The sequence below is a fragment of the Pleurodeles waltl genome, chromosome 10 (genome assembly GCF_031143425.1).
Source record: "Pleurodeles waltl isolate 20211129_DDA chromosome 10, aPleWal1.hap1.20221129, whole genome shotgun sequence".
NCBI lineage: Eukaryota > Metazoa > Chordata > Amphibia > Caudata > Salamandridae > Pleurodeles > Pleurodeles waltl.
The window spans coordinates 129473953-129490528 of NC_090449.1; the positions used below are offsets into that span (position 1 = coordinate 129473953).

General features: G+C 42.9%; 1 protein-coding gene across 1 annotated transcript in view; it reads left to right on the forward strand.

The window, feature by feature from the left end:
• Positions 1-16576, forward strand: part of SDK1 (sidekick cell adhesion molecule 1) — a 2061301-nt gene that overhangs the window by 1395340 nt on the left and 649385 nt on the right. Inside the window, exon 14 of the mRNA XM_069209963.1 lies at positions 15134-15270. Within this exon, the coding sequence (XP_069066064.1) occupies positions 15134-15270 (137 nt within the window). The remainder of the gene's footprint in view (positions 1-15133; positions 15271-16576) is intronic.

Here is a 16576-nt window from a genome sequence, read left to right on the forward strand (position 1 = left end):
AATTCTGCTGCTTCTTAGGACCAATTCGCCTCAGATATTCTATAGGTTTACTCCTCTGAGATGCTGCAAGGGATCCGGCTATGTCCTACCGTCCAGGACATTGGGGACACTGTTTGGTGGGATTGCCTAATTCATTCTTGTAAATGCAGTCTTGTTTTGCTTCTATTGAATTAATTAGACCTGAAACAATAAATTGTAGGTAGAACGTTGAGGTCCGAAGACACCATACTAATAAACTGCTGTGATGTGAACACCCTACTTTCCTGCCTCCCAGGGGCTGTGATGTTTTTCACGGATTCCCGCTTAATCCATTCACGTAATACCAAAGTGAGTATTCCCAGGTTGTGTGAAGTTGTTAACATAGCACACGCAGCAAAGTGAATTGCCAACAGGTGCTTGAGCGTCGTGGAGGTGTGGATCTAGTACTCGGATGGTGCAGAGTGGCGGGTGTCCCAGGCCCAGAATACCACCTCACATGGGTGAGTCGGTGCTGCGATGGTGTAGTGGAAGCGTTCCTGCTTTCTTCTCCATAACCATCCATTACAGCTTGGCTGCCTGTTCTCTAGGCAACCTGAGGAATTGATAACATTTTAACCATTCATTGACCACTGCTTCATTATTCATTATTGGCTTTAGCCTTTTTTATTATGCGTTGTTAGTTTTCTACACATCCTCGCTCTCAACATCCGGGCTCTCCTATGATGAAAGCCTTGTCGATTATGAGCCCGGATTTGGTCATTCAAGGTCAGGAGCGGTATCAACACGTTTCTCAAATCAAAGGGGCGGGTAACACAAATGGAAGGGCCTTCTGCACTATACATTGACGGGGTACATAAGTACCTGACATTAGTAGGGGAACTGCCCAGAAAATAGTGTTCTCCTCTCCGGCTCCCGCTAGGGATGACGCTAGCATGATAGCAGCGTATATGAAATGTTCTGGTATTCTTTTGTGTGGCTTGGGCCGGGCACCTGGCAGCACCGCACGGGGAACCAAAAACCAGCCCTGCAAGGGGTTCGAGGACTCCCCACATTGCACTGCGCATGTAAAAGTAGTGATCAAGCTTGCATTTCTTAAGTGGGTTTCAGAGGGAGGGTCTCCTTCAATGCATGTTAGTAAAACACATTTGCTTATTACAGAACCTTTTTACAAATATATTGGTACACAGCAGAGGGTTTTCAGGCAGTTCTAAAGGAAACTCATGAAACGTTACAATACTTTTGGCTCTGACGGAATAATCAGGTGCTGCTTTCTCCAAAGCAGAAATTTGAAAATTTGCCTCTACATTGTGTGCCAGATGCAGAAAAAATAGATGTGAGCAGACAAATACTCATCCCTGCAGCAATGCTTCATCACCATGGTGCGGGACGTACCAATGAGTAACTCCCCTTACAGAATACAACCAGTATTAAATGATATATAGTTAAGAGGTCACCTAAGTGTGTTTGCATTTAATATGATGCTAAATAGTCGCATCATCTAGAGTTGCTGCTGAAGTATACTTGCCAGTCAGATATGGTCACTGATGCTAAAAAGTCCTTTGCTGTGCATTGTGACCGGAGACAGCTGATTGCAAATGACTAACTCAGGTTGCCAGGGCTGCTAATTAGGGTGATTGGATTGGTACAGGTTACTTATTAATATTAGGTTCACGCTTCATACATTGTGGTGTATGTTAGATTAAAGGTGCTGCCATGATGATAGCGCTTGATATGAAATGCAAACATTGCCACATTAGGTTTGCAAAGATCACGTTTACAGAGCAGCACTTCATACCTGAAAGCACATTGTGTCTGTTGATGCTCTAATTAAAATAATTAGGAGGGTCAATACATAAGGTTATGGCTGTCTGAGTCTTCATAAGATTAAGGCCCTGATTACGATCTTGATGTAGGGGTTTCCTCCATCATAAATGTGATGGATGTTTCATCCCTCTAATTATTATCCTGTTATATTCTGTGGAGATCGTAATACAGCAGACGGGATATCCGTCTTATTTGTGACCTAGTACTCCTCTCCGCCGACATCGTAATCAGGTCCTGAGTCTTCATAAGACTATCTCATGATTCCAGTTAAATAAAAGCTTCGCAAGACAAACATTCAAGTCAAAACCATAAAGGTTTAATGAAAATTTAGGATAATTACAGAAGAAAAAGGTTGTTAGTCAAATCAGTGGTGAACTAGCATTTATAACAATACATAACGTATACCTCCAAAGTAAGTAATCAACCAGAACCAAAGTATAGTTCCGCAAGATGACTGTTATAGAAGCTACCCAAAAGAATGTGCAAGTAAGCATGTGTAAAAAAGCGCTAGCACACATCCCAAAGACGACATCTTTGTAGGCAGAAAAGCCACACACACACCATGGTATGAAATGACATAGTAGGGCTGGATTAGCAAAGATACATATGAGCCAACCAATGATTGTTCAAATACAAATAATTCATCCAATAAGTTACATCTAGTAAACAGCCAGTATGCTGTACATTAGTATGTTTTATGTGCATTGGAAGTCAAGGAACTGTCAGTCCGTGTAACTTTACAAGCAAAAACACATTGAGAGATGAATGAGTCTCTTGTACTAGACTTGGCAAATGGACTTGAATATTATATTGCAACAGGATCATCTTGAACATGCTTTCCTCCAGAGAGGCACATTAATACTATTGAGATTTTATCAAAAACAGACATTGCAAAGCACAATAGCGGCTGCCATGCATTTAGAGTGGTGGGATGGCCAAAATACGGGTGGGGTTAATTTAATAATAAAAAAGGCACTTACCTTCTATTCTTGCCACGTGGTCCTCCTTGCCCCGGTTTCTTCTGTCTTTGAAGTTCTGGACCCAGAAAACTGCAGTACCCAATCCTGGCGCTGCTCTCATTAAACAGCATAGGAAAAGTGACAGGATTGGAGGGAGCGGCCTCTCAGCTCTCTTAAGAGGACAGCTGGGTTAGAGAAGTTTAAAGTGTGCATGTCAGGCTGGCCGTCGCAAGACGGCTGGCCAAAGGGACATGCACATTTTAAACACAGTGCATGGCTCCCTGCTGCCACTCGGCACCAATTGCCCCACCCAGACACTCGGTTCAGGACGAGTAGCTGAAAATAAAATGGTAATAAATACACTATATTACTGTTTTATTTTCCAGCTGCTCTGGGTCATTGTTTCTGGGGGGGCGGTGCTCCTCCGCTCTCTTTGAGAAGCTGCTCCTGGTGAAGGGAGCTTCTTATCGCTTATTTTTCTGAAATGGAATACAAGTGTGAATGGAATTTAGTGCAAGCCGGCTGAGACCTTGGCATGCTTACATAAGCACATCTGAATTGAGCATTAATTTCTAATTATTAAAAATTACCCTCGGTATAGAAATGCAAATAATCGGTGTGAAGTAAAAATGTATATTACCCCTCGTGAGAAGCAGCACAGTTATGCTGTGCCAGAATCATGATTGCCTCAGTAGGTAAGCACTGGTGAGTTGCCATAAAACCACATTCCTCTTCAATGAAAAGAAGCAATGTAATGCAAAACTGCACAATTGCCTAATTTATAGATCATCCTCATAGTGCCCGAATGCACATTGGCCAAGTCTGAATAGCACCGCTCTTATCCCGGAAACCAAACTGACCTGATCCGTAAAGCATCATTTGAAGTAAAGCAAACTATTGCCAGGATACCACCGCTCTCAGCTCCCACTCCATCCATCTCGTCTCCTCACTCCCACTCACCAGGGCCTGAGCCGCAGTCGTTTTCTGGGACCGAGGCTGCATTATCCTGGCTCTGACGGGCCCGTTCACCAGTAACAGTCCAGGGTGTCAGCTCCACATACGCGACATGCCGCGGTTCCTTCTTCCTCTGGTACTTCTGTGCTTACTCCAGAAGAGGCCTCTTACACCAGGCTTCGGCTCAGCTTACCACCAAACTTCTTTGAAGATGCTCATAGCTGGTAAAGGCTGTTGGTGATTGTGGCCCAGGAGAAGAAGCCATGTGTAATAGCTGCTGTCTTTAGTCACTGGCAGCCGGTTCGGTGGAGACACTGGCAAGGGGTGTTGGCAAGAAGGGGGGCATAGGCGCATTGAGGGCTACACCCTGGCCGCCTGTTTACCCCTGAAAGCGCACCGCTAGCTAGCGTCCTTTGGAGAATGCCAGGCTGCATGAATGGCCAGTCCAGCCTTGGCAGCTGGGGAGTGTGAGCTGACTGAGCTGGGAGTAAATATAACATTTGTGAGCACCTTGGGCTTGTAACATCAGTTAAACCATCATAGAATCTAAACATTACTTTAAAAATACACTTGCCCTGTCCCGCATCTGGTGCAGTTTGGCCCGGAGGTTACCGTGGACGAGCGTGGCACCCTGAACAAGCCACACATCTTTAGAGGCCCACTTACGATCTGATTATGTCATGCCCTGTTGTGTCTGCAGCCTGAGCTTGCAGCCAGGGCCTCCTCAATTTATCACAATGTATAACCGGATATTACTAAACAGCATTAAGTAGCAGGAAGTAGATATTGTTTTCCCAGACCTGTAGCTAGGGCGGGAGTGATTTGAATACAAGGGGGGTGCGCTATGGAGCCCGCCACACCTTTCATTGAAGCAGGAGGTGTTCCGGCCCTTTAAGTGTCGCATTCACGTGGGTTCCTCTGACGGATGTTTGGGTAAATGAGGCACAAAGCCTGCGGTTTATGTCCCGAGGGAAGAGCCTCGGATGTGTGTGCGGGGGGCGGCGACAGCCCTCTCGGAGAGCGGTGGCATGAAGATGGCAGAGCTGATAAATGCAGGCTGCCAGCAAGGTGGAGGATTGCAGTGTCTGCATCCGCCGAAACATTTTTTTAAAGTATTTCATTCGTTATCTTAATGAGCCATGAGTGCGAAGTCCGGATTGACTTCACAGTTTCGAAATTAAAAGTTTGAATACGCCTTGGTCTGCACTTTTACTGATACAGTGTGTATTTTGGAATCGGCGAGGGATGCGTCTGCTGCTTTCAAGATGTGGTGTGTGGAGGGTCCCCTGGATCCGAGCTCAAGCGGAGGGTAAAAAAACGACATCTATAGTGGGGGCGCAGTGTCGTCCCCCCGTTGGCCTGGTGCCCCTGCATGGGCTGCACTAATGTCAGCTGCACCTCCGATGGCAAGTCATTTTCAGTGAGCCCAGCATGTGATGCAACACACACTGTAGATGTGTGAAGCATGTGTGGGGGCTACCAGCGGTACTCACGGTTGCACCCCCCTGTGTTCTTTACACTAAAACACGCTACCACAAATTATTCTGAAAATATTTCCAGGACATTTCCAAGGATAAAAGTGTATCTGTGGTGATAATGTTGATAATATGTATTGAAATGAAGAGGCTTATAACAATCCAGACAAAAGGGGGTACCTGTACTCTCTTTCCGAGTGTAACCACTCAGCTTTCTGCCCTCCCTGAGAAGTAGTAGTACCATGGAGGTGGGAAGAAAGTCATACTGCCCTCTGAAGGTTAATAACTTTATCGAACTGGGTAGGAGCTTGTGATGAGAAGGCCTTGCCTTAATTTGTGGCAGAGCTCACTGCGCACCCTCCCAACTGGGGGATTCGGTATGTAGCATTGGGCCCGGTGATGTAGGGAGGTGCTATGACAGCAGTGGTCAGCCAATGGCACCCTGGGCAGGGCAGAAGTCTGCAAAGGTGGGCTTACGCCGTATGTAGTGGGAGAGCGGCGTAGGTTACCCGGGCATTGGTGGGGATGCTTACCTAAAAAGCACAGGCTTCCTGTGCGGTCTTGTGAACTTCCTGTTCACAGCGGTCTCTGCAGCAAGAAGCATGGTGGAGCCACCCGAGCTACAAGTAACGAGCTAAGACTCAGTCGTTGCCTACCCAAATCACCAACTTGGAAACTACTTGGAATTACCGTATATTTGGCTGTGTGAGAGCAAAAAGGCTGTACCTGCGCTTGATTCATGCTTTACCTGGTTTCGAAGCTGGGCTTTCAGCAGATAGCGGGCTAGTAAGGGAAGTCAGTGCCCTGAAAAAGAATCCTTCCTGCCTGGGGGCACTAACTTATATAACCATTCAGATTTATTTATTTTTCCAGCTTTATGTTGCGCGAACTTGACCCAAATGTGTTGGGAGTGCTTTACTTGAGCACCATTTACATTACAGTCACGTTCATTATTATTATTTTTTTTAAGGCACAAATCACATTCTCTATTGTTTAGTATTTAGTACAACTGTGTGATTGAAAGTATTTTTTGTTTCTAGAAGGCAAGGACCAAACTTGGCAATGGAACTGTTATGTTTACTGGTTGATAAATATTGGGGGCTAAACTCCAGCACCCTACACTATAACCTCCCCTAAGAAGCCATTGACCGCTCACCCGTTAGCCTGAGTGTCATATGTTGAAAAGGTTGAACTAGGCCCTTTTTGTAGAACCATGCTGTGTGGTCCCCGTCACGCCAGTAGCAAATGACCTCACTCACTACGGTTGGATACCCATCTATAATAATGTTGAACCATGGACCACACTGTCACATTTTTAGTGCAGGCGCTGGCCTTCTATATAGACTTTTCTTTCTCTAGGCACCAGTCAGTGTTGTTCCTGTAAGTGCTATACTAGGGTATTTCATGCCTCCCTCAGGCTTCTCTGTGTCCCGCCTTCCAACTGTACATTACAGAGTAACTAGGGATATTTTGGTGGGGGTTCATATAACAAAATGCCCAGTGTAATAATCTTTCCCACCGTTGTAATATATATCCCATAACACCATAAAAGGCTTAATGCACTGATCCCCAAAACCCTGCATCTCGGGGCACGACCATATCGTGTGGTGCTGAGAATCCGGTATATTGCAGCCACTCAGACGTGGGTCTGCTTGTTCCTGTACCGTTCTTTTTTTTTTTTTTTACCAGAATTGTGCCTTCGTTGTATGCACAGAGTATATTTTATATAGAGCCAGGCAGAAGCCAGATATTATCCCTTCTTGTATAAGAACCTCATCCTCCCATGTGCATCATTTGTGGTGACTGTATCCTCCTCACATTGATCCGAAGTGACTCTCCATCATATGGTGCAATGTTTTGTACTCTTGTGCATATTTGTGGGACAGCCTTAATGGGGAATAAAAAGCCTGTATCCCAGCATGATATATCTCACTAGCTCACATCCGCAGAGTACAGTGCTGAAGTGCATGCTTTAGTCAAATGCATCTGTATGTCTTCCCACTTCCAATGCAGACTGCTTATGCATTTGTTCATGTACCGTTAGGCCCACTGTCCTCTGTCACCCCCAGTTACTCCGGATCATACCCAGTGGATGCCCCAAGCCCTGAAATCTACTTTCATCCTTCCTGTAGAAAATGAGAATTGGTAAGTGTCAGTCACTCCATCTGCACTGAGGCCAGCCTGATCAGAAAGGAAGGTTTAGAATCAGAAAAACCTGTCAAAGAATGTCATTCGCAGACTGTATGTATAAAGCCCGGCCTTATACCCCGGGTTTGGTGCGCCCACGTAATTGGTGTTTTACTGTATGAGTAAACACCATTCGGCTATTAATCAAATGCATTACAATAATTGTATATATTATAGCCATGGCTCTTCAAATTAGGTAAGGGTCAAGTATGCCCCTCTCATACATCCCACTTTCGTAGGCCACTACAATTGCCTGAATTAGTTGTAATTGGTCCTTTAACTAAATAGTTGTGCTAGTTTGTAATTATACATAATCATGCTAATATTCCAAGTCATGCCATGCCATGCCTCACTGCATAGATTATGGAACCATCTCTCTCAAAGTCGGGGCACCATGGTGCAGGGCCCCTCCTTCAACTAGTCTGTGTCTTACTCCACCCCTGTAGCAAGAGCTTGTGAACCTTGTCTCCACATGGTGTCCAACTGAGCAAGGAGGAGGCAGCTCATGCTCGGCTCCGTTACACTCAGTAGAATATTCTAAAATATTTATATTTTTTTCAAAAGCATTTTCGGACGCTTACTTTCCTTCCTCCTCTCCACAGGATAGAACACAGTGTCATTTTCCTCGCAACTGTCTCCCTCTTCAACTAGCTCACATCACTAAATAAAAAATGACAAGCATGAGCAAAGACAACATGTGTCATCTATGGGGGATCTATTGGCTTTGTCAATTTCTTTTAGCCATGTTGTATGGCAGCACAGCTGCTATGCAGCATGGTTGAAAGTTAGAAAAAAAGCACTATGGTGTGTCCAACGTTGACTGCAGCGGGCAGTGATGCGTTTTCATAGTATGGAATTATTCTCTGCTGTCACAAAAAAAGTTTGTCTTAGGTTTGAGCTGAAGTTTGCTGTGTGCCCCACATGAAGCCAGCGCCAAAGGGGACATGCAGAGCAGGGAGAGCTCTACCAGCTGCATCATTGTAGCATCTTGAATCCTGTTGGCGTGATTTGTGGGTGTTTTTTATGACATGAAAGTAGGGAGCATGCAACAAATGGGGTGAATGGAGTAAGCCAAGATGGGGAAGGGCAGGGGACATGCAAGAACCCAGGGGGAAGATGGTGGGGCAGGGCAAGCAACAATGCGGGAGAGATGAAGAGGTTACAAGTAAAAGGAAAAAACATACAATAACTTACTTTTGAAAGTAGCAAGCTGTGGTAGAACACTGGGCAAGGGAGGCCGTACTTAGTCTTTGCTCCTCGGCTGGACAAATACACAAAGAGAAAGTGAAGCCAACGGTTGCTGACCAAAGAGAAGGAAGTAAATGACGATGAAGCCGACCAGGGGTAAGCAAATGCCAGGCTCTATGCCCTGGTAAATAAACAAAACAGCGCATGCGCAGTCTCAGGTGCCACCTAAAGTATAGGGTGTAGAGGGATGGACAGCGCCAGCAGTCGGGAGATAAAGGTGCCCATCAAACATACTGAAAAGTTCAAGCAACCAACAGTGCCCCCAGTACATTTAGAGGTGCTAGGCCAAAAGCAGGGGAGTATTTAAGGAAGGGGAGGGAATGTGTCCTGCCTGAGGGGAGACAACCTTTACCATGCAGGACCTTTACCACTCATTCTTTACCATGCAGGTAAGTACCATGTAGGTACATTTGTATACCTTTACTGCACAGTACTGTACCATGCAGTGAAGTATTTTTTCACATAACTTACCTTTTAGGTTAGGGTTTGGTATGGGAGAGGTAATGGGAGGTGAGGGTAACTTAAGGGATCAGGGATGGGTAAAGGTGAAAGGAGGGGAGGGTGACTTGAGGGCTCATGGGTGGGTAGAGGTAAAGGCAGAGGAGGGTGACGAGTTCAGAGGTAGTTAGAGGAAAAGGGAGGTAAGGGGGAACTATGGATTATGGAGGGTAGAAGCAAGAAGAGGTGAGGGTGATTTTAGGGGATAGGGATTGGAAGAGGTGAAGGTGAAAAATGAACACTTTGAAAATCACGCTTCTGATGAGGACTAAAACCTCCTCTAAATTATTAAAGAAGTAACCTGTAAGTAGGTAAATGTGACACAGCCTCAAATGTTAATTCAGAACATCACATAGTTTATGCCAACAGTCTTAAATGAGCATGTTTACAGCTTCAGCATCAATAAAAGGGACACACGGCCAAGATGTATATTTTGGAAACTTGTCACATACACAAAGATTTTGGAGTTTTTTGCATTCAGCTCATGGAAATACCCAGAAACGCAAAGTTAAACTCTGATGGTTTCAGACTATCTTACAAGCAAAAGCCAAAAACAATCCCACAATCCGAGCGCCAGCTGCTGTTAAGAACACTAATCAAGATATAAATCAATACTCAGAGCAAACACCCAAAGACAGTGAAACCCAAGTGAAGCCTACACGGACTCACCAAGGCAAAGAAAAATATAAGCTTGACAATGGAGCCAACCAATGGGAAGTAGCAGATGTCCTAAAAGCCATTTTTTTTTTTTTTTTTTTTTTTTTTTTTTTTTAAACAGTAGATCGTCACAAACGAAGAGCGCATGTGCTGCCTTAGGCAGTACTTGAAAATGACAGGCCTTTTAGTTATACCTCACATGCAGAGCATATACATGCAAGAGCAATGCTAAATCAGTAATTGTTACTTGCAACTAGGCCTGTATGCCATGCAAAATTAAAAATATTTACAAGCCCTGACACGCTCAACACTCTCTAACAACTGCCACTGTTGAGATCCCTGTTAGTTCACAAACATACCTATCAACATACAATACAAAGATCAGACAACATAGACCTGACCCATAAAGTTGTTTTTGTTTGTATTCCCTCAAATTTCAGGTGATTCATAAACAAACTCCATATTTATACATCTGTTGTTGCTATGAGGTTTTTATTGTTCTCCCCCCTCATCACCCCTTATATGGAGCACTCCAGTATTCTCCATCACCTAGTACCTCTCCATTTCTGTTCAGAAGCAGCTGTTGATGTGGTGCATGTACCCGATTATCCAAGACCGGCAGACATGAGGCCCAGTACAACCTTTAAATATTAGGCATCACAGACTCCCTTTTGCAGGATAACCATTGAGATATGTGTTGCTCCATAGAAGCATATACAGTGTGTAGCTTACAGCTTAGTTCACATACTATGAAATATGTGGCTAGAGTGGCTTCCTTATTATGAACATATTGTCCGCTTGGTTTCAGTATGCACTAATATAGAATTCTGGATCCAACTGGAATCATGAATGTTTACACTCTTCTTGGTACCTGTGGAAAAGATACGCCACTCATTATGTTGGTTCACCGGTAGACCTCGTGAAAGGGGAATGGATAAGAGAGAAAAGAGACACACTGTTCCTACTTTGACTTGTTGCTGGGTACTGAAGTTATATATGTAGAGACTAGATTAATACATTTTGAACATTTTCCCTATGGAGAGTCATCTGTTACTTGCCATAGAAATGATATACCTTCAGATGATTTCTGTAAGAAAGTGAATTATTAATTGGGGCTGGAATGTAGTTCACCAGAAGTAGTACAGTCACTAACCATTTTGGTCCACACATGGGTTTCAGTAATTTACTCCTGGGGCTATGGCACAGAGGAGACACACTTAACTTAAAGAAAATGCAGGAAGTACCTAAAAGAATTCCACAAAGCCAGAGAGCAATTGGATGATCTCCTGCTAAAGTCTGTGGTTGGGGTGGACAAAGCTAAGTGTGAGAAAATTCTAATTTCTTGCCGGTCACCAGGATACTTTTCGCACTATCATCGAAGTCAAGTGTTCTCTGACTTGGGGCCTCATTACGAGTGTGGCAGTCCAAGGACCGCCACACTCATATTGACGGTCGGACCACCACACTCCAGGTGGTCTGATCGCCCATTTACAACTTTGGCAGGTAGACCCACCTAAAGACTGCTGTCCTCGCCAGGATCATAGATCCCAATGGCGTGACGGCGGTCGGGCTTCTAATCAGCCACGGCGGCTCTGAACTCGGCACTGCCTGGCTGATTACAACCCCACTTTCCACCTGCCTTTTTATGGTTGGGACCCTGCCATGAAAAGGCTGGTGGAAAGCTAGTGCTAGGGGCCCCTGCACGGCCCATGCAGTACTTTGCAGACAGTGCGCATTCCAAGGGTGCTGTAGTGCTAGGATATTGGCCCCGGATCCCATAAACGAGCTGAGGCCAATATCCTAGCACTGTTCCCGCCGTTCAGCCCGGCTGGAACACGTATTGCAATATTACCGCTGGTCAGCCCAGCAGGAACATTGTAATATGCTTGCGGGGGCACATACAATGTGCAACAAAAAGTATAGTTTTATACTTTCTCAAGGTACTCTCAAATCAGTACACAACTTAAATCTCTTATTATAGTTCTCTGTTTTGGGCCTCATTTTCCAAAAAACGCTTTTGAAGCAGACTTTCTTCATTGTTTCCTAAAGTATTTATAGCACGGTCTTTGCTTCAGCAACAAAGTATCTGGGTTTCCGAGCAAGGCCACTGAACCACAAGGAAGCGTATTCTTGAAAATTCAAACTGGCTGTCAAAACAGCATTCTAGGAGCGTAGAGACCGTCAGGCATGATTAAACAATTTTTTATTTCTCAAACGAACAGGACCATGATTATTAGGCATGAATAAGGCAAAATAAAGAACCCTGGAAGAAGCTTGTTTGTTAGGAGCCAGTGTAGGCCCTTAAGGTGACTGGAAATGTGAACTGATCTTGGAGGTTTAAAATCAAGCAGATGGTAAAGTTTTGAACCCCATATAGCCTATGCCAGTGGTTCTTAACCCATGTTCCTGTAACCACAGAGGGTCCATGAGGCCCACACGGGTTCGCTTACTGCTTAGAAAATTAAGTAATACGGTTAGGCCAAGGTCCCCTCCTACAGTAATGTCTCAGTGGAGGTCCCCGGATTCCAAAAATTCTTCAGTGATGGTTAGCAAAGCCATCATCCTCCTTGTTGTTTGTAGTAACTGCTTTTTAATTCTGTGAGTTAAAGAAAGGTGCACCTGAGTGCTGGTGATGCAGATGGAGTCAGGGAGCAATGCAGATCCTTTGCAGAACAGATGGTAGACATGCACAATGTTGTCTCAGTTAACTCATATTGGCAGGTTGGCTTAGTAGCGAGAAGTATCATTTAGATGGTCATCTGTGAAGGAACATGCCATTGGAATAATTGGAAATATAACCGTAGCAAGTAAATGGGGAAATGAAAAGCAAGTTTCCCAGACTAAGCAGTGGACTGGAAGGACTGCTCAAAGGCAGTGAAGTGCAACGTTGGCCTTTGCAGTTAGTATCCAAGGATCATGGTGTGTGTTTTGCTGCCAGGAGTTAGAATTGCTCTCCTTGCCCGGGATGAGTGGGGTTAATTCTTACATCATCGAAAGGGGAGTTTGGTCTTGAGTACCCCGTATAGACTGGCAGTAATGGATGTCCAAAAACTATCTTGCTGGACATGTGTGCGATATATGCGTATTGTATCCCAGTCAGATATATATTGTGTGGCTAATACATTTTTTGAGACGTTTTTAGCGTAAACATGGATTCGCTGCATTTGCCACATAATTCATCATCTGCTGCATAATCTGCAGATTCTAACAAAAAATTGTTTACAGCTCAAAGGGTTCAAAAGTTACTGAAACACAGTGACACGTGATGCTGCGCAGTGGAGGGCCCTTTGAAAAGGTTGACTGGTCACCTTTCTGTTTCTTATTACTATATTTATTTGTTAAACTGGCACCAATGAGGTAAAACCTATGTCTAGACAGTTTTAACAAAATTAAACAATGAGAAAATAATATTGTAATACTATCACAAGATGTTCAGAATTTTGCTCCATAATGTGCCTTTTTTGCCACATAATTAAGTCAACCTTGCCCCATAATTTGGATCTCCTCTGCTGCATAATTCCAGTGGCTGTGGCCAGTGGTTTCAAACTCTGCACAATGGATGATTCTACTTGTTTTACTGATGGAGATGGTGATGAGACCCAGTCATTCTGGTAGGATAACAATATTTGCAGCGTGATTAATTTACTTCAAGGGGTACTTATTCGCTTTCTTTTGATTTCAAAACACTTGCTACTTCGTTTCAGTTTGATCTGCAGTTTTTGTTTATTTCTTGAAACCCAGTCATCCACTTCACATACCTGAATTCTTAAAATTGGGTTCTATTTATGTACCTTGTTTAGTATTTTGGCATCCATTAGCCCTTTTTTATGTAAGCACCTCTGTGTTTTGTTCCACTTCTCTGTTAAAATACTATTTCTGGCTGCTACTGGGTAAAAGCCCTCACCATCCCGTTGTTTACACAATCACACATCATGGTCTCAGAAACTGTCTTCATGGAAGTGTACATAAAATATGTGGCAACTCACCTTTCTATCTTCTGAACGAGTCCCTAGAACTCTGCAAATGTAGTGAAGAGAATGGAAGACTGTGACATTGGATAATGGTATCCTTAAGTGACTGAGAACGATTTGCTTTTTTAAATTAGTTCTTACAAACAAATTCAAATATGGATGTTTTACAGGACAACAAATTAAAATGACAAGCAGTTGTATTTGTGTGTGTGTGTGTGTATATGTATGTACGCGTGTGTGTGTACATAAATTCACACTGACCCACATACATCCTCGATGTGAATTATTCCATTTTTTTTATGCATCTGGCAAATAATAGATCACATACAAACATGCCACTGACCCTCTTAGAGAAAGATAATTCAAGTAATACCTTCTAGGTGTAATGGGTAAGCTCGAGAATGAGATCTCGCTCACTAGTTTCTTTTCCATGAGCACGAAGTAAGTCCAGGTGGGAGTGCTAACATGTTTCATATATTGCTACTAAACCAATCTGCTTAACAATTGATGATTTAATACTATGTTTTCCTAGGATTATTTGAGAGCAGAACGGCAAACAAACTCATGAAGTATTTTAATATCCTTTGTTTTTTTTAACCAGTGCAAAAAATGCCCCATTTGCCTTTTTATATCGACGGTCCTGGGGGAGCCACCAATCCTCATATAAAGTCTTTTTTTAAATCCTTCAATGTTTTGCCTTTGTGGCTCTCTGTGCTTTAGACTGCAGCCTTTGATGTGTTTACTCCCAAAAGAATCATTTGAGACAGAATGAGAAGCCCTCTTTGACAAGACCGTTAAATCCAGCCATTTTTTGCAATGGGACAGGCCAAGTGCACATTTATACATTTTCCATAAACATCTGTCACACATTCCTGTGAATAACAAGGAACTAATAATTTGTATTTCTTCAGGTTATAGTTGTCAAAGGTCCGTATGATCCTCAGTTAAACTAAAAACTCATTTCAGTTCCTTTATTAAGAGATTGTGGGGTTCTACTTGTTGGCGTCTGGTTTTTATTTATGTTGATGCTATAAAAATTTGCAAGAAAACTGTTTTCTATTGCCATATTTTAATTTTATTTATTTGCAAGAAAAATGCAATTGGTAAATTCGAGGATCCTTTATTATGTATCTATTAATAAAACTCTAAAACGTTTTTTTAGTATGGTGCATTTTCAATTTTAGGTATTTCTAGTTCCCCTTTACTTTAAATGCGTGACACGGAATTCGTATTGTATAAATGGGAAAGTTATTTTCGTTAAAAATGATCGACTCTACTAAAAGTAGATTGGCATGCACAATATGGCTCTGAGTGGTTCGGAATTATGCTGACTCAGCAAACAAGATGTCTGTTAGAAATTAATTATTGCTCTTTTTCTCAGTGAACTTCCACATTCACCACAAAACCTTCTAGCAAGATTGAACTCCTCCAGCAGCCGCACAGTGGCTCTTTCGTGGGTGCGCCCGTTTGATGGAAACAGCCCAATTCTTTATTATATTGTGGAACTGTCCGAAAACAGTAAGTGCAATGGGGAGTATGCCAGGTGAAGCGTATTATTAGCCTGTTAACTTTTCTTTTTGTGCAAATAATGGGCATGTTCTGCTGTCCGGCAGCTGTTTATGAATATTACTTCTCCTAGCTCGGACCATCCTATAGACCTGCTCATCATTACATACAGACCGACTTTCAGAATGGATTGTGCGTGTTTAGGGAGGAAGTAGACATCCAGAGAGCTTCTAAAGATGATGCATTGAGAAAGAAGTGAAAGGATCTACCAGTGCAAGTTGGTGTTGGGGACAAATATGTTTTGTAAAATGTAAGAGAACATATCATGGGAGAGCACTTGGAGTTATTGACATCTAACAAATGTTCATAGTTGCCCAACTCCCTTGACCGCAAAGAATAAAAGAATGAGTGGTCTCTTTGAGAACTGAACCTAGATCCTGGGGTCAAGCCGAGATATCTGGCATGGATGCCTTAGTCCAATAAGTCACCAGAGTAATGTTTCCACTCCTAGGAATTTAACTCCATGTTATCTGACCGAGTTAGTCTAGTTTGATCAATAGTTAGTCTAATTTGATCAATAGAAGCACATCAAGATTGCATTTTGTTGTCAAATGAAAGACAAGGACCTGAAATACTGTGCTATTGATGTTATGAGTGAGTGAGATCCTTACTATATGTAAATAATTCATTAAATCAAATTTTAATATATGTTTTATACAATACATCTAAAATGATGACTTTTTTGTTTGTGAGCAAATTGCTGTTCAAAACATGTAAGCATTTGGTTTAACCTTAGGCTTTATAGACATTAATTTCGCTCTTGTATGCATTTATTTTGGTTACACGGATCCTGGCATACAAAAACCAAGTGAAGAAATATGGTTAATAACGAAAGTTATTTGTCCCCTTTACTCATTGAAGTCTACCAAGAGAAAACTAAGCTATTTATAGAGAGTGAGACCCAACCCACAGTCCTAAATTCCACTCTATTGTGATAACCAACCGTAATCTGTAGACTACCTCCACATATCTAGTCTTAGCCCTGTAAATCATTCATAGGTAGTACACAACTAAAATAAGGGTGAACTACCCTCTGTGCATTCTAACATCAAATGTTGGTAACTCTTGCTTCTTATCACTATAGACACTACCTTTTGTTTGAAACCATCTAAAATGACAAACAGAATAAAAACATTACTATGCATATTAGTATACATGCTACAACTGCTATTCTAATTTAGAAAACTGCTCTGGTGTTTTCTGTGCTCTTAATGCTATCTCTCTCGCAGTGAACGTATGATATTGTCTACGTTCATGG